The sequence below is a fragment of the Rhea americana genome, unplaced genomic scaffold (genome assembly GCF_003343005.1).
Source record: "Rhea americana isolate MKP2758 unplaced genomic scaffold, rheAme1 scaffold_471, whole genome shotgun sequence".
NCBI lineage: Eukaryota > Metazoa > Chordata > Aves > Rheiformes > Rheidae > Rhea > Rhea americana.
This window is the reverse complement of record NW_028186614.1, coordinates 160,608-179,547: the sequence shown is the minus strand read 5'-3', so window position 1 is coordinate 179,547 and position 18,940 is coordinate 160,608. Positions and strand designations below refer to the sequence as shown.

General features: G+C 38.3%; 1 protein-coding gene across 3 annotated transcripts in view; it reads right to left on the bottom strand.

Moving 5' to 3' along the window:
- The window catches only part of POGZ (pogo transposable element derived with ZNF domain), a 37,512-nt gene that overhangs the window by 17,635 nt on the left and 937 nt on the right, over positions 1-18,940 (bottom strand). For 2 of the 3 annotated variants that reach the window (XM_085316553.1, XM_085316554.1), the window contains exon 2: positions 8,488-8,612. In XM_085316553.1, coding sequence (XP_085172679.1) covers positions 8,488-8,611 — 124 coding nt within the window. In that variant the 5' untranslated portion in view covers position 8,612. Of the gene's footprint in view, positions 1-6,607; positions 6,761-8,487; positions 8,613-18,940 lie in introns of all 3 variants that reach the window. The other variant, XM_085316555.1, reaches the window with a different exon arrangement.

Genomic DNA, 18,940 nt, shown 5'->3' with positions numbered 1-18,940 from the left:
AGGTTGTTGACTAGCACGTGGGGTGGGGGTGGGGGGAGAATCTTTTCCCTTGTGCTTCCTACTGAGCAATTTACCCAAAAATTTATTTTTTTCCACTAGGAGTTACTACATCTTCATTTCCCAAATGCCTACTACAGATGACATGGGCCTGGTCTAAGAAAGGCTAGAAGCTGACAACAGCAAGTGATTGACATGTGAAATGCGTTCTTTCTTTTAAGCACCATGAGGGGTGGAAATCAGACTACGAACATTTCAAATTGAGCTCCAAAAATGAGCAGGATACTTCATCTGTTTTCAATTCCTTCTTCCTCCACACCACTCTTCCTCACAAAGTTAAGCTCACTCATGTATTTATGTTTACGCACTGCTTGAACTATAGTGAAGAATGTCACAGAAAATCTCACAAGGAATTATAATACCACATTTAGGTATTAATAGTGTGCAATAAAAAAGGCCCAGCGCCACACAGTGAGTGTGGAAGATTAGAAGTTTTGAATAGCTACCCATTCGGTCAGCCACACTGATCCTACGCACTGAATGAGGCAGAGGTCCTGTGGAAAAAACAGTGTATGATCACATAAAGACTTATATGTACACAAGAGGGGTCAAATTATGGTTATGTAGTAAGCATATCAATACAAGTTCTCCAACAAAAGGCCGCCATCATCAGCGCCCCCCCAAAAAAAGCATTTCATGCACTCATGTTGATAAGTCCCTGAAGGGYCTTCTTCAAATCATTACTTAAGCAGCATGGAGAGGTCTGTGCTGAGAAAAACAGAATCCTGACTACACACAGACACTACCGATCCCACTATACCGTTCATGCAAGAAGAATTAACTGGTGCGATCACCAAAACCAGCTAGGTTACAACAGCTACTTATCTTACAAGAACCCCTAGGTCTCTGTGATGTTTTGTTCACGTTATTTTCCGAGGTTTTTTTTCAGAGCATATGACTTGTTACACACAAGACCAGAAGGATTAAATYGCATGTGGCTCAGGGAAGCATAAAGAAAAAAAAATAAATTCCTCACTCCCGCTACTAATATAATCAGTGTCTTGAAGAAAAAGGATTTCCAAATTAGCAGAGAGAAAAAAAGGTAAGAGAAGCTCCGCAGGAATCTTCCCACTGTAAACCTGTGGTATGGTATGACACGAAACTGATAGAATATCCAGATTATTTCAGGGCTACAAAACACAGACGGTCTGGATGCTGCCTGACTGGCAATCCTCAGGGAACGAGATSCAAATATTTTCATGAAGGTAATACAGGCCAAAACAGTAGGGTGAAGAATAYATCAAAAGGTTCATATCCAAGCAACACAACTGCTTGGCCCATACTGCACCTTGCCTAGTTTTTCAAGTTCCTTAGCAAGGGAACTGGTGGAAAAAGGATACATTAGTTCCCACTTTCAGAGCATGGAAAAAAAAAATATCCATCAGCAAGCGTAACCTCAAATTGAGGCAGAGGATGTAAATGTTGAGATGTCATAGAGGCTGACAACCTACCCTGGATCATTTTCTTCTTTAGGATCAAAAATAATGAACACAAACTCCGCTATGCCTGAACTCTGAGCATGCCTCCTCCGGTTTCCCAGATGGAAAAGATGACATGCTTTTTGCCTTTGCAGTCTTATAAAGGTCTCTGAAGAGGGACAGGAAAAGGATGGAAGGGGTGAGCAGAAACTAGAGACAAACTGACTGAACTTGCAATCTTTAAAATTCACAGATGTAATACCTTCACAATATTCCTGAAAATAAAAAGATGATTATCGAAGAGCAGAGATAGAGCAGTTGAAAAAAGGAAAAAAAGGGGGAAAAAAAAAAAGGAGGAAAAAAAAAAGACTTTGGACAGTTGTATCGTGTTCTGAATATTTACATCCCACCCAGTATCTGATGAAGGCCCAAATCCAGGGCATGAGCAGAACATTTTCTCCTCCACAGTGGCACCAGGGTGTTATCTGGCTGACAAGAAGCACACAGTCATCCCAAAATCTTTCAAGGAATGGAGATCTTGCCAAACGCTGAAAGTCTGTGGCTGCAAATTAGAGGTCTTTCATTGTCCATTTTACTTCCATGAGAAATCCTGAAGATTGAAGCTACGATGACCTCGTGGTTAATACAGAGGCCACCGTGCAGCGTGACAGTCAGATTTCCAACACCTTCTGGCACTCCTTTACAAATCAGCTGGGAGAACTTGCACCAGCTTAACAAACAAAAGATGACATTGGGTTTAAGTCCACTTTAAAGTAGAGACTAGCTGACAAAGATCTTCTGGTCACATCAGTCCAATGATTTTTGATTCTTTTCTCTCAGTGTGAGCTTGGTAGGTCCCTGCCATGTTGATCTCTCCTGAAATGCTATYATTACTAGACAACACAATAGCAGAAGTATATATAAATACTTTAATTCCTTACCAGAAACTGCAGGTTCTTTTCAATGTGGCCAGGGTGGATACAGCTGTATGCCATTTTTTTTTTCAGGCTTTGGTAGACTTTCATTAGCGAGATTGATAAGTCTTCTGGTGTAGCATGTCCAAGAGCACACAGTACTTCTCTTAGATTGTTTCCAAGGAGTTTTGTAAGGTTTCCACAGGTCCTGGAACACTTTAAACTCACCAGCCAAGACAGATGTGCATAGATTCACTATTTCATCTAGGGAGAATGAGGAGACCATGGCACAAATCAGCTGCGGGGAAAGAACAAATTATGTTCTTCTCTCTTCTCCTCCTGCCTCTCCAAGTGTATGACTTTTCCAAGTAGCTTGCTGGAAACTGCTTAATTTGCTTCTTTGAGGAGTGCGATTTAGACCTAAATGCCAGCTGATGAAGTAAGCTTCCTGAAGCATGCCTGCATATTTAGTCCTGGACAAAGTGATCCTTGTGAATCCTAGGCCTCTTCCTACACTTCTTGAACTTCTCCTTGACTTCCAGTATGCTACCAGGAAGGGAGAATGTAGACATGTAGAAGAGCAGTTTCCTCATCCTCTCTCTCAACTAAGCATAGCAAAGACTCTCTCCTCTAAAGGAGATGCCACTCTCATCAGATGCGGCCTGTCTGTTCACACAAAAGATCTCAACTGGCAAAACTTCTTTAACCTGACACTGCAGAAACCTCCATGTGGATGATCTGAACTTCACAGCTGAACCTTCCAAGAAAAGAACGCTAGTGCTAGGCTCATCAGTAAATTACTCTGCAGTGTAAACAACAGAGGTGCTGAGATAGAAACCTCAACGTAAAATGTACCAGGCTATTGCTACAGAGGCCATCAGTGCCAAGGCTCCCATTGCTGATTCAATGAACACCAGAATCAGTGATAAACAGCTAGGACCAATGTCAGCATGCCATGATTTAAGATTACYATACATTTGGACTTTGAATTCAATAACTGAGCATCAACAGAGGCTTCCTCAGGCTTACAGAGGGTAGACAGTAAGCCTGGGATGACTCACTTGTTCAGCGACTTTGGTCTCAGACTCATGGCCCTCAKCAGCAGCAACCAGTACTGGCTGCTGATCAACAAAAAGGAGCAATGTAGGGACACATCTTTAATGCTTTAATGGCAGGTGATTCAGGTATGAAGCAGAGTCAGTTTACCAGGGCATTTTCAGAGAAGAAAATGCATTACTGAGGCCTAGTGACAGACACTTCTAGGTATCTGAAGTGCCTTTCATCAGCTGTATAAGAAGCAACTTTAGATGGCTTCCACACACTCTGAATCCTCTTCAGAAAGTGCAACAGGTACAACACCACTCTGGGACATATCCAAGGCACAGTAGGCACAGGGAGCAAAACTAAGAGAAGCTTCTGCTTCTAACACTACTGCCTAGATGAGAGGCTAGCTGAACTCAGTGCAAACAAACATACATAATTTTCCCAACAAGCGTGAGAGAGAAAAATAATACCAAATGTTATATGGAGTTTTGGGGAAAGAGGGGTCCCAGGGCAGTATACAGAATAGGCATCCATTGCAAGCATCCTGTCACATCGACTCAAGACAGTAATTTAAACTGGACAAAGTCTTCTTATTTGCCATGCTGAACTGACTTAACAATACACTGTTAGGTATTTGCRGCATATGAAATGGATATGTCATATTTCCTTGTATAATTTCTATGTTTTCAGCACAAAAAGTGCCTTCTGATTMTTGTGGCAAAAAGAATTGCAGGAATGTAAGTTATCACAGAATCAAAGTTATATTTTTATCTGATGGTGGAATTAAACACAAGTCACCAGGCTGATGTGCAGTGTGGCACCTATCTCATTTTCTTGTCCTTAACAGCCTCTTTCTGGATAATAGGACACTGTTGAAATGGACAAACATATATTATAACCAGCTAGCTATGCAGGTATACACAACCTGTAAGACAGAACTTCTTTGAGTACGACACAGGTATAGCTAAAAGCAATCTAAGAAAATTAAGAAGAAAAAATTAGGCCAAACATCACTCCAAATACATTTACCTTTCAGTAATTTTTCATTTTATGTCCCAGTAATTTGAGACATTTTAAAACTAAACTGCAGGGAACAATTCAGTTTCAGTAGAGAAAAAAAGGAAAAGGGATAAGCTAGAAGATATTTCCATCTTTAGCTCTGAAATTCTATTTCTTGATTTTTGGATGCAGGTTCATTTAAATCCAGTCCACTATGCTCTTCTGCTCTGTTCATTCAACATTCATTCATTCATTCAGTGCTGGTGTTCTGCATTATTTCAGTGTTAAGTAGTACAACACCCCACATGAGAAATCTTGGCTCACGGTTTGTTAATGTACAGTCAATTAGCTTTAAGGTTAGATATTTACCAACATGGATGCTGTTGTTTAAGGAAAGGATAAATTTTAGGCCTGCAGGCTTACACATGGCGAATTATATCCTAGAGGGAAAAAGCAAAACAAAACAAAAMACAAAACCCAACACTGACAGACAGATAGATTTATTGGGTCTTTTTCAGCCCTAACTTGGGAGTCTTTTTAATTAATGTAAAACAAAATGCAAGATGACAGCCACAAGCATAAAAAAACAGATTGCTGAAAGCTGGGATGACTCCAGACATGGCTCATTTCGTGAGCGTTCTACATAGTCACAACTTAAACTGGGATTTGACCCTCAGTTACCGGGCCAGCAAAGCCTGCAGGGACTGAAGAGGTGACAGATGTCCCTGTGGCACTTTGCCACTCAAAATCCTCACCGGCAACAAGCCAAAAAGGATTCCCCTGCAAGTCAAAGTCATGTTGTACGAGATGGCAGTGGCTTAACAAACACAACTTCTCCAAAACAAAGGGCCATGCTGTAGGCTGGAGAGTTTTATTCATATTGGTCCTAAAGTTAATGAGCCAAGCTACCCTCCGCTGCATCAATGTAATCACAAGGAGAATTTACTCCACCATAAAAATTAAAGTGCTCCAGAGATACGCACTAATAGGCACGTTTCTATTGCGTTTTTCTTTCCCACTTAAAGAATCTATCCCAAATCACTTAATGTCTATCACTAGATTAAAGAGAAAAGCCATGTGGAAACAACCAGGAATATCTAACACCACCAATGGCATGTTCCTAATGCCTATGGAGATTTCTTCTCCACTCCAGTGGACACAAAAAGCACAAATACCACCCCATCAGCAAGCTCATACTGTAATATACAACCTTAACTAACRTTGAATGCTTTGCTTCAACAATACTAACAGAACTGACCAAGCTGTGAAGTCATAAATTCTGTGCATCTCAAAAGCAATTTTGTTTTGAGGCTGTAAAGGTCATTTCCCTCCCGCCTGTCTTCCAAAGGATATTGATGCGCACCTCTGAGCTTTTCAGAATTTTTCAGTAATCTAAGTATAGTTTTCTGACCAAACATTGCCTGTGAAATTCTGCAAACCCTAAGATGCTCCAGTACACAGAACTGCACCGTGGGGCAGACAGAGATCCCAGCATGCAATACCGCATTGTGATCTGTTTTTGTCTTTTCTTCTAACCTTCCTCACTTCCTTTTTCAAATCAGATGCTGCAGCCCTGATTCCCAAGGTAAGAACTTACCAYGACTCTTATTTTTAAGATAGCCAAAAATAAATAAATAGAAAGGAACAAATAAAAAAATTCGTTAGACTGTTGTGATTCTACGCAATCCTTTCAAACTTAAGATGTGACAAATACCTAGACATTAGATTCCTGTATGATTCCCACTGGTTTCAAGGGGATCTGAGAAACATTTGGATAGCAGGTCCTAAAAAGACCTATTTGAACCTGCCACAAGAGTATCAAAATATTTTACTGAAAAATATATCGCTATTTAAATAGCCATGCTCATTTTGCTTTTTTAACTGTTAATCTAATTAGCACATTGATATCACAAAGCCTTTATTAATTGACTGTAATTGATTTACAACATCTCAGTTTACTTTTATTAGGAAAACTATTAAATATTCATCACAGGTGTATTACATAGTGATATCCACAATACCCTTGGAGTTGAAGATATTTTTAAGATATTTCCCACAAATGTATCATTTCAAATAATGTAAAAAGAACCCATCTCATTACTTGCGCTTCTGGTCAAATTACTTAAAATGGTACATGAATGGTACATTCTGAATACTGAAGGTGCTTTTGCTTACCACTGCTGCTCACAAATAGCATCACTAGTGTCTTCTTAGCACTGCCACTATTTTGAGCCACGCTGCTACTGACCAACGTGGCTGTAGAGAGATCACCACCTATCGACACAYGGGCAACAACCGACAGAGGGGCAGAAACGGGCAGCAGACTCACTGAAACAGCCAGAAAGGAATTGCACAATCGTGTTTACAGAAAGATAGAGAGAGCAAGCACAATTTGTTTGCAGAGACACCATAACAACATGCTGTTTGGCTATAGGCCATACAATCACACTAAATAAAAATTTTAACTTCAGGCAACAGTCCACAGTCACATTCAGCTTCCTTAGGCCTGTATTTTATAACCAAACAGCAGCCCAAGCAAGACAGGATATTCAACTAACTCTCAACTAACCAACTCATCTAATGAGACCACTGTTGGTTTTATGCCCATTCCAACTCATCTATGAATGAATCTCTTTCTCCTTACTAATAGCCTTCAACCTTGGCATCTCTACTGATTTATCAAATCAAACTCTTTCTAACCTTCTTCTGGTAGGAAGAGCAAGAGGAAGCACATGGCAACAGCAGAAGTGTATCTTTCCCTAAGCAAAAACAGGCAAATTCTATTCACTTCCAGTTGTCAACTACCTTTTTAAAGCCTCAAATGTTGAATACTTCCACAAACACTCTTTGTTTACCACAAGATGTGCAGAACAGCTATTGCTAAGAAGTTAAAAACACTGACTACCAAAACCACTTCTGGAGCACTTTACACAGGGATTAAAATTTAGGACTGCCGCTGTCAGAAATGCAAGACATTGAATCACTGGCGTTATCCTTGGGCCTACAAGGAGACATAGCTCCTTCTCTATTCCATATATTAAGCTGACGCTTTGCATGATCTTGACCAAATAGCCAAAAAAAAGCAATTCAAATGGCTAAACAAAAGCCTGTTTTATTAAACACGCCAGTCTACTTCACCCACACAAGTAACTAGGATAAGAATTCTTTCTTCCACACACCAGACTCAAGTACTTGGGAATAATCAAAGGGATACTGAATGAAGTTTTTTCCGATTACAACTATGTTTCATTTACTCCTGAATTTTAAATGCTCATGMTGAAATTTTTATTTGTATAACATCGGCATATGCCCAATGGCCTAATTCATTATGTTGATACCAACCGAAACCAAGACAGAAAATACCATTTTTATGTCCTTAATTAGTTACAGGTTCTATTACACATGGAATAATTAAATATTATCTGAAAAACAAAACTCCTACGATCTATGAATTAATTCCTTTTGAATCCAAATTTCTCATAGAAGCCAGTGGATAAGATACACTGATCTGCACATTAAATACAAACTCTGAACATCAAAGTTGTGCATCTTTTCATTTGTGGAAAACTGCCAAAAACATCAGCTAAAACTCATTACACCAAATCATAGGTTTATAAGTACTTTGTAAAACAAAAAGCATTATGCTATTTTTAAATACATTATAAATTCTGCATTTCTCAGGAACTACTACTTTGGTTATATAACACAAGTACCTGTTAACCAAAGTTCCCTCCTCCTTTTTCAATAGGACATCCTTTCTAACACCTATGARAATCTTACTTCTCACATACAGAGAAAGCTCTATTTCCCACCTCCCAGACTACTTGTTCGCAGGACAGCTAGCCTACCACAATATCACCTCTTCCCAGCACACAGAAAAGCTCTGTTTACAAATACACAAATCAAAATTTGTTAAATTATTCATTAACAGGGTTTTTCTTGTTGTTATTTCAAATAAGATTACTTACTGGATAGGCTATATAAGCAATCACCACAGTTTCCCTTAAATATAACACCCATAACTTGAGTATTTCTAGACTAAAACACTTAATTACCTGTAGCAGTTTTATCAACCGAGTTATAGTCCTCAACAACAGAATCTTCAATCACATCACTGATTTTCTGCCATGGTTCCAGCTCCTCCTCCTCACATTCCATAAAAAGGTCTGTATCCGCCATCCTGTAAAATGAAGAGAAGAAAAACCTTTTTTGGAAAAAAATATGCTTTGTCAGGCAACAAAACTCTCATTATAAAAATAATTCTAAAGCCAGCACTACCTACAATGTTTGTATTTCCCAATATTCCAAAGAAAAAATTTGAGCTGTGTATTTTCCAGTTCCTATTTATTCCTCAGGTTATACAGCTGAATCCACATTCTAATTTAATCAGTTGTGTTTCCTTTTCAGAAAGAAATCTGTGAAGTTCCCTCCTGCAAACCCTTGTTTTTTGCCTTAAATTTCAGTCTTTATGCCTCTCCTGATAAAGCCAAACCTAACAACCTGAAATCAGACATCACTGCCCCATAACCTCTAAATAAATAAAATCAGGCTGAAAGAAAGAAGAATTGTATTTTTGCTCAAACTTTGGTTTAGAATATTCTAGGACTACTGCCAACATGCATAGGACAAACAGAGATTGAATATTCAAGCTTAATGGAGTAAAACACATGCAAGCAAACGTGCAGGCAGTCCTTGGCTAAGCTCAGACTCCTCCTCCACCTAAATTCACATATATTTCGTGTCCTGTATGTTTCTATAGCCCTGCAATAATGAACAATTTTCTCTAGTGTCAAGTGTCCGACAAGACACCTCTTCCTAGAGGGTAGGAAAATTATCAAAGGTCTCCAAAAAGCTGCTTTCATTAATATTACTGATACCTAATCAATAAACACACATTTCCAATCACACTTGGATAACTCTCAAGCCATCAAGCCAAGTAAACTGAGAGAAGCCTTCTTACAGAACTAGTTTTGTACTGTTTCATTTAAATGGAATTTAGCTGTTTCTAAACTTCAATTCTAAATGATGTTTATGCAAAATTTTAATTCTCCTTAATAATACACTTAGGAGTTTTTAAATTAACACCAGTAGTTCCAAAACTTCAACGTTTCTTTTAAAGAAACTAGGGATTATAATACAACACCACAAAATCTGAATTTCCTCATTCCCCACATRGGTTACAGCAAAAAAGAATCATTCTTTCCAACTACTACAGAATCACTATAAAGGACTGAGAGCTGAACAAGTTCTGTATTCTAAGTGAATAGGAATTAACATATCTAGGAGGGATTTTGTTCTTTCTGATTGAGTTTTGGTGGCAGAAGAGACTGTTGGGATTACATTCTGTCATCTCTACTACCATTTGACAGCCACAAAATTTGATGAGAAATGCTCTGAGAAACTAGCCAAAATAAACAGCTTAAAATAAAGGACAAGCAAGAAAATAATCCAACTCATTTTCAGACAATCTGTGTTTTCAATAGCCACAGTGCTGACCAGAGGGCTTAAACATAGAATAACATTAAACTGTTGAAAAACTTAAATACAGATAGTTATAAAATGTGAACTGGATTAAGTAACCACAGAGCAATTAAATTACACATTTTACATCATTAAGATGTGTCTACCCTTCTTATCCTAACAGAATCATAATTCTGGCCAAACAGAAGCTGAGCCTGCTATAAACTTCAGTTTGTAATTCAGTCTAAAGCTGGATTTACAAGAGTAGCTGCTAAGATTGTATGCTGCCACTTTGTGCAAATGCAACCTTTAGTTTTCATTTCGCTGTTGTGTCACAATACCTGGAAAACACAAAGCCATGCTCATAATGAATTTTCTCCAATCCAATATAAGCTAAAACAAAATTCAAATGCTGATCTAAACTAACTGCCTTAGCCAGGAAAGTTTAAAAAGAGTAAGAATCCTAAATACTTGTTACTATTTGCTAAATCCAAAAATTGCTAGTAATTTTTTCAAGCAACATTTGCAGTTTTTCATGCTCCCTTCAGAAACACTCTCTTACATTGCCATTTTTCCATGCTTTGTTTGGCTATAAAGGATTTGCAGAACTTACACTGTTATGCCATAGTAGCATTATATTTTACTAACAAATACTCATTTCACATTTATGCTTGATTATACAAATACACATAATTCTCACTTTCCAATTATGATTTTGAAACATATAAATATTTGTTTTGAGAATAATGTAAAGAATGGTACTTAAAGGAAGCCCATCACACCACTTACATGCAACAGCCGACCTTCCTCAATTCCCCACTTTYCTCAGCATTCTTATCAATAAAATAGCAAAGGTCATTCATCTGATTCTGCATGCAACTCCAAATGCCTAGTACCACATGAACCTCTGTGAACTTCTCTCAAGATATAAAGCAATAGTTCTTTCTTACTGAACTGGTTTGCATCTATTCACATACTAACAGTTTGAAATACACGTTTAATATACCTATCCCCATGCCTCACTGTATCACTAAAGATTCTGCCTTGAAAACATTCATGTACAATTTCACTTGGATCTCCATGGAACTGGATTCACCCTTCCCTTAAAGGTCTATTTGAAAATCAAAACAAAAACACAACACACACCTAAGGCCCAACCCAACTCTCAAATAACTTACTCCTATCAAAACCAGCTTTTCTACTCTCTCTCCCCCCCTTTTTTTCTTCCCTTTGGACCTGAATAGGTTGCTCATGTTGAGTGTACTTGTGGGCTCCTTCAGCTAGCAGGAGAAACACTTCGTAGAGAAATCTCTCTGCTGCAATCCTGTTAATTCACAAGGAAAGTATAAAGAATCCTGTTTCTCTGAACGAGGGTACAACAAAGATGATTTCTTTACTCAGTGCTCCAAGTCCTTTTCAGCCAACTTTTAACCTCCAAAGTACTCCTTTTCAGGGTTTTTAGATGACCTTCCTTCTTCCAGCTGTCTCCCTAGCTCTCTGCTCTGCTATTCTATTGAGGGGTACAAGCACATCTCCATGGCTGTCTTTGCTTTGCTCTTATCACCCTTTCACAGCATTCATTATGAGTTGGGGRRAAAAAAAAAAACAACTTTAAGTGACATGCAGGCCAGTAACAGCTCCAGCTTGTCATGTTGGCCTTTGGCATCCACTACTGAGTTGTCCGCAAACAAAGGAACATTTAATGGTTCCTGATTTTAAATGATGAGAAGATGTTTTCACTGCCGTAACACTGCCTCAAGTATAACACTAAGACAGACACTGACCAAGCAGAGAGTCCAGAAGAGAGCTACAAAAATAATCAGGTCTAGAAAATGTGATCTTCAAGAAAAGATGGAATGACCTGACGTTGTTTAATATACAGAAGAGATTACTGAAGCATAATAATCATCTTCAGATACATAAGACTGCTGCAAAGCAGAAGGAAATGATCTGTTCTGCAGATCTGTAATGGAAACAAGAAATAAAGGGCTCAAATTGAAGAACAGAAGATTCCAAGTTAGACAAAAAAAAAAAAAAAAAAAGCTTTTAGGAATAAAGAACTGCAATAGACTTCTCAGGAAAATGGGAAATGGAATTTCTACCTCTGAATGCCTCTGAAAACACACAGACTTATAAGAAATGGTACATTTAATATTGCAGAGGCATCATGGATTAAATGACTTCTTGGAATAGCCTTCTGACTCCATTTTTCTATAGGATTGTGTACATTCATGAACTGAATTGGTATTACTGGATATTACTACAAAACGGCGTTACTACAAAATAGCAGGGTATACTTAAGTTGTTGTCACTGAGGTTTACACTAGTAAAGACAAGTTAAATACTTCTAACAGTTAATTCTTCATCTTTCTGAATCCTTAAAACATTACTAATGAATGTAACACTTAGGTCAAAATATCCCAACCTAACATCCAAACTCCTGCTCATGAATACTGTATAAAGCAATAATTGTTTAAGTATGTCCATTGAAGTTTTCACACAAACACTGCCTAAAACTGCTCTCTTTAGTAAGGAAAATTCCTTGTCACCAGTCGTGGGGGGGGAGGGGAGGAAATAGCTGACTGATTTAGAAAAAAGTCAAGTCTCTTATTCAAATATAATTATATTAGTATACAAACCCCCCACAAATTATTCTAATATATAATTAACCAAGCGTATTACATTAGGTTCAATACTCTATTAAAATGAATTAGACCAGTGCTTTCTAAGCTAAGCAAAAAGCTATGAATGAGAAACCTCCACCATCATCASTTAGATGGCGAAGGAGCACCTTTATGAATTATTTTCCTGAGATACATCGCTAATTTTGTTTCTTAAAAAATACATTTTTCACAGCACTCATTCCATATTACCTGTATACTTCAAAGACATTACTAGCTTATTTATTTACCTAGAACCTGTAGTATGTTTAAAATGTTATTAACCTCACCTTAAAGGCAGGAAATTGAGTTCAGTGAAATTAAATAACTTGCCCAAGATTCTACTAGAAGTGGGTGCTTAGTCAAAAACAAAACTCAAGATGCCCAGCCCTCATTCACTTAATTAACACAAACTCAAACATCCTCCTGTCCTCCCCCCCCCCCCCCAAAAAAAAAGATGATATGACAATAGATTCCAACAAGAAATAATGCTCTGAAATATAGGTTCATGCTAGAGATCTGCTTAGCAGGGAAAAGAAAAAAATCAGAGCCTTAAATATTATTTTCTCTGACTGTTAGTACAAGCTTTTTTTTCACAATTACATGACCTTATTAAAAAAAAAGAAGTTTAGATGAAGATCTTGAAAGGATGATCATCAGAACCAATCAATAACTACATATTCCTGCTTTCCAATAGTCATCCCTCACAGAAACATCCAGAAAAAAAAAATCTATGTAAAGCTTCTAGGACAAAGCTTCTCTTAGCTGGCAAAGAATCGTGACACTTACAACAGTAACTATTTGTCCGGAATCATATTACTTCATGCCAAAGAAGTAACAGTGCCTTAATACTATAGTGATGGACAGCCTATAAATAGATAGGATAAATAACCTGATCTATKAATTAAAGCATACACATATGTCTATGTAGGAAGGCTAAAACTACAGAGGAAGTCTTTGCTCACATTGTAAAAATATATTATTCAACATCTCATAATTATTCAAGAGACGCAAAGACAAAATGCTAAAGAGACTGTAGTTACAAGCTTCTTTTGACACTAACTTACATTATGCGCATAGCATTTCATCTGTTCATATCAACCGAACTAACAAAATGTCTTCTCTCTTCTATAATGTAACAGCTTTGTTTTTCAAAGCTTTGATCTTGAATATTTTTGTATGTAAGAAGCCTTTGCTCAATAAAATGATTAATCCCAATGATAAATACTCTACATTTAGCTTTTCAGCACATCGTTGGCAGATGCTTGGTTGAAAATATAGATGCCAAAAGATTCCCTCAAAATTACAAACTGTTCTAGATATACCACAAGAAATAAAGCCTTTCAGATTGAAAGGTGTTTTCTCCCCTCCTCTAGCTGTAAATGGGAGAAGACCTTCAAGGAATGAGCCAATATATTTTAGCTATACACAGATAACTGGCACAACTGCAAGATAGAGACCTTTTATTTTTTGTCAGCTGATGTGCTTCACGCTCTTTGTTATGCACGGGGCRGGGGAAGTCAACAGTTATTAAACTCTTGTATTAAAAGGCTGGCCATTTGATAACACGTTCTGATAAAAGTGATTACCTTTACTGGGGGAAAATTCAACATCAAAGTTGTTGGGGGGGGGGACTGCATACAACTAGACAGATCAATTTATCATGAGAAATGGAGAAATCTTTTTCTTTYCCCCTATGCATCACTGCAAAAAAAMCACACCTGACTCCTTTATAATTTCAACTGAAATCTGGAATCTGATCTAAAATCCAAAATCCAATTGTATTTATTTACCAATGAACAACTTTAATATAGTTAGGCAGATACACTTCCTACAGATCGCCATTATTGCCTCAAGAGAAAATGACTAAACAGCTAGAAAGGACAAAACATTTTACTCTGGCATCACTGGTACTTCCAATCCTCAAAAACACGCCAATAAACAAAATACATACTTAATCCAAGTTCCCCACCCAAACGAGGTGGCAAGCAAAGGACTCAGTTTTCATAATGCAAATTTTAACACGATAAATTCACTGACTTACAGCAATATAAGCACAGAGAACCAAGTCCCAAATGTTTTCTATTATCTAAAGCACCTGTGGATAGCAGCTTTTACATGACAGCTGCAGAGTAAGGCAGCTGTGCGTTATTGAAGTGATCTCGAAAAGATGTGTGGTTATATATTTACGGTTTCATTCACAGCTTGATATTATTTGACACAAAGCAAACAAGTTATGACATACATATGCTGTGTGTGCTTATATACACATACACTTCTCTTTAAAAGGGACTTCAGATTAATGAGTCGTTCATAGTGTTCTTCAAAATTCACATGATGGGATGTGCTATTCTTGTTGTTTAAGCTTCACTTTAATTAAAAAATATAAATAAATCAGTACTTGTCAGGGAACTGCTGGTGGCCCAATTTCTGCCTACTGGGTGAAATCATCTGCAACACAATCAGTCTTAAGGACATAATAGCAGGTCAGAAATAAGTATGTACTCCATTATGCAGGTGACTTGATAGATAAAAAGATGAATTTTGTTTAAAGACAAAAAAAAAAAAAAAAAAAAAAAAAGAGGGATAGAGACTGTTATCCCAGAATTTCACAACTTTCTTCCTACCACACCATGCTACCTGCAGAGGTATGAATATAGCCACTTCACTAATGGAAAAACAGAAGGAATAACCTAAGTGTCTTGCTCAGATCAAATGCAGAAAGCTTTCAGAGCAGTGAAGGACCCAGGAACCTTGACTCCTACCTCAGGCTCCCTAGCCTATAGTTAGTTATATTGCTTTTTTATATATAGGTACGAACTCAAGATACAAAAACATTTACGCTCCATCACACACTTACCAAGTTGCAAATTAAGTCATTCTATTCAACAGATATCCTTCACAAATCCTAATTTAAATTAAAGCTTTAGTCACAAATACAGCTTCAAAAAGAAAAAAATATACATCACGAGAATTTGCAATGTAAAAACAAGGAAGCATGCAGTTAGCCTTAGTCTAAGTATTAGCACATCACATTAACACGATAGTATTTTTTTAAAAGACAAAAGCCCCAACCGCCTCCATGGGGGACCTGCTTACAGTTGACTATTAGTCATGAAAGACAAAAAGAAAGGTGAAGGTATAAAGCTACRCCAAGAATGCCATTTATGAACACTCACTTTAAAGACGGGACTTACGTTTCCAAAAGTCTGTAGCTGACTAATTGTAATTTTAGCACCAGAGTGACTCCTCATATRAAGCTTCCACTAAAGTTGACAAACATTATTCACCAATGCTTTATACCGATTTCAGACAGAGTTGACACAAAGAAGTCAGAGAACAAAATACAAGTCCTTTGCAGTACAGAGGCACAAGGAATCTTTGCAACAGCTTCTAGACAGAAAATATTCAGCTGGGGATTATAGAGGAAGGGGGAAATACACTCAACACAAAGTGCGTTCTACTGACTCCATTCAACCATAGAGAATGCAGCTGCCCTATGCTGCAACAAGAAGGTAGAAATAAGTTGTGGAAAATCTATTTTCCTGATCCAGTCTAGATTAGCTATTGAAGATTTTATTGTAGTGTGGTCATAATGCTACCAAGCTATCAATCCTTTTCCCAAAATTCACTAAGGGGAAACATCAGTGTGAATAATCTGTGTTAAGAATTAAYTGACCCTTACATTTTCTTGCCCACCTGCTAGAAATCATCTCCCATTCTCTCCCCAAGTATAGACCAGAAAAATTAAAAAATAAAACTGAGATTTTCTTTTTAAAAGACGAACAAGCTTAAGGAGATGTTTTGCTATACTTTTTAAGAGAGAAATTAATACATAAATCATCTCTTCTCCAAAATCTTCAGAATGCTAACTTCTCTCTATTATGTCTTCCTTTTGTGATCAACAGAATTGCCATCTTGTTTCTTATTTTCTCACTTAGTTTTGATTATATGCACTTAAAGGCAAGGAAGCTACCTTAACTTTTTAAGAACTAAGAAGCCTGATGAAGTTATGTTACAGATGAATGCAAATTAATCCTATAATGAAGGTTGCTGCTGTCAAGACATGCTGCAATCCCTTCTTTGAAAAAAAATGGGTAATGCTCTTCAGTGGCTTTAATGACAACTGGCACAGTCTAAAATTGATATAATCTAAGAGATGAAAATACATACTGGATGATGATTTCATTAGTGTTTATATGGCTATTCATCATTAGCAACACCTCTGACAGAAGAGACCAGGTGAGAAGAACTGTGCAAGTTGAATGCCAGAGATGAACAGTTACATCCTTCAGGCCAAGATAAATTTATTTTTGTTGACTGATGTGGTTGACTTGACTATGCTAGCTACTGAAATTATTTTAAAAGGCATATTAAACTTTCTATGGATACCATCTTCTGAAGCCTTATATGCCTTATTAAAGGCTTTGAAGTGTGCAATGCCTACTAATTAAAATGTATTATTATTACACTCCTAATTATCATGATTATAATCTACTGTAAAGTTTGAACTGCAGAACAATAAAAAAAACATACTGCTTTCTGATATTTGTCTCTACAGACTGGCTTAACCCTTTGGCATTTTCTGTGAACCTAGAACTACCCATAAGCTGCAAGTCTGGGTTTCCAGAGTTCAAGAGTGTACCTGTAGCAATGCTTGTGCCATGGCTCTTTTGTGAGCAGACACTATATAGCACTCTACTAATTTCAATCTGGACACAGGAGTAGCTTATGTGACAGTATCTAAGCAGCTGCAGGGGGTATCATGCATACTAACAATGTAACCATGTATATCCACAAACAGAAGACCAACCATAAGTAACACTTGCAGAACCCTATCCACAGCTAGAGCTTAAAGTAGCAAGGGAGAGGAAGTTCTCTGGATGGATAGATCCACTGGACAATCTTATGTATGCTAATAATTCTGCAGTATAAAAAAGATGTGTATGCAGTAAGCTAGACCTTACATTCAAAGATAAAATTAAACATCTGTAACAACCTCAAGCCACWAGACTGTATACACTGGGGTCTAGGGAACGAATGATACATAATTCGTATATCCTTGCAAAGTATTTCCTAAAAGAAGCAACAGATTCCCTCTTCCTCTACCCTCACTTCCAATCACTCACTTGTGCCCCATTTGGCATGTCTTGGTGACAGCTGCAACTGCTGCCAAATTAATAAAAATAAAGCTGTGTGTGTTGTATGTGTTACATGTTTTCTGCAAGGGTGTTGGGCAGCAGGATTCATGCCTTTCCCACATCTCCACACATGCTTTATGTCACAGCCTAGACAAGGGGAAGAAGCAAGAATGCTCTAATGACAGCAATCTAGGTTTCCCAGGTACTAGGAAGAACAGGACCATGGTAAGGGCTAGGCAAAAAGAAATGCACTGATGACAAGAAATATCTGATTTTTAATACCTGTAGCCTAAGGAAGCAATTATGGGGTGTTTTCCATACAGTCTTTCAGTGAACCAAATCTTTCTCAAAAGGGAGAAGAGGAGCTCACTAAACTGACCCCCTGACCTAGCACACTAAACTGTGACACTACAGTCAAGCAACAGGCCGGGCAAGCAGGAGATCGAGGCATACCACTGACCAGCAAAAAACTGCTGGCCAAGAGCAGCAACGAATCCAAGATTTCTTTTCGGTATAACAGCACGGGGACAGCAAACAAGCACAGTGCGAGGGCCCACAGTCTAACATCAAAACAAAACAAAACCAAAAAATACTTCCCTTCTCTACATACTTAGAAGCTGACGTGCCTGGGAAGAGCCTTTTCCACCGGGAACAAGGGGAAGAAGTAACTAACAGTCTAAAGAAGACATGCATGTGGGAAGGGGGTCCAACACCCGTGCGGTGGCACCTGTCTTGTCCCGAGGAGAGTAAAGAGGACATTGAAGGGACAGGTGGGTGGCAAGTCAAGCAGCCCCTGTTCCTAAGCAGTCACTTGCTGTAGAGAGAGTTATTAGACAGACAAATACCCCCAGCTTCAGTCAAGAATGTAAGGGGGAGTGGGAGAATCACTCTCTGAAGGCAGAGAACAGGCAACCAGGCCAAAATAGGGTTCTCTCACCCTACAAAGGAGTGGACAGAGACTATCCTCACTGTTAACTTTCCTTAAGAAGGGCAGAAAGGACGTCTCTCCAGAGGAGGAAAGCAAAATCCATCCTCAGTTTTATTGTGGCTGCTAAGAAAGAGAGAGAAAAATAATCCCTGTGCCCAACATGGCCGCCCACCCAGCACCAGCCATGGGAAAAGACGAGGGGGGAGGTAAGTCAGGGAAGACGCAGATATCCCCTCTCCGGGGTGGGGGGGAAGGATGGCAGCCCTGCCCGAGCCTGGGGAGGGCACCGCTCGGCGCTGTGGGGTTTTGTTTGCAGGGA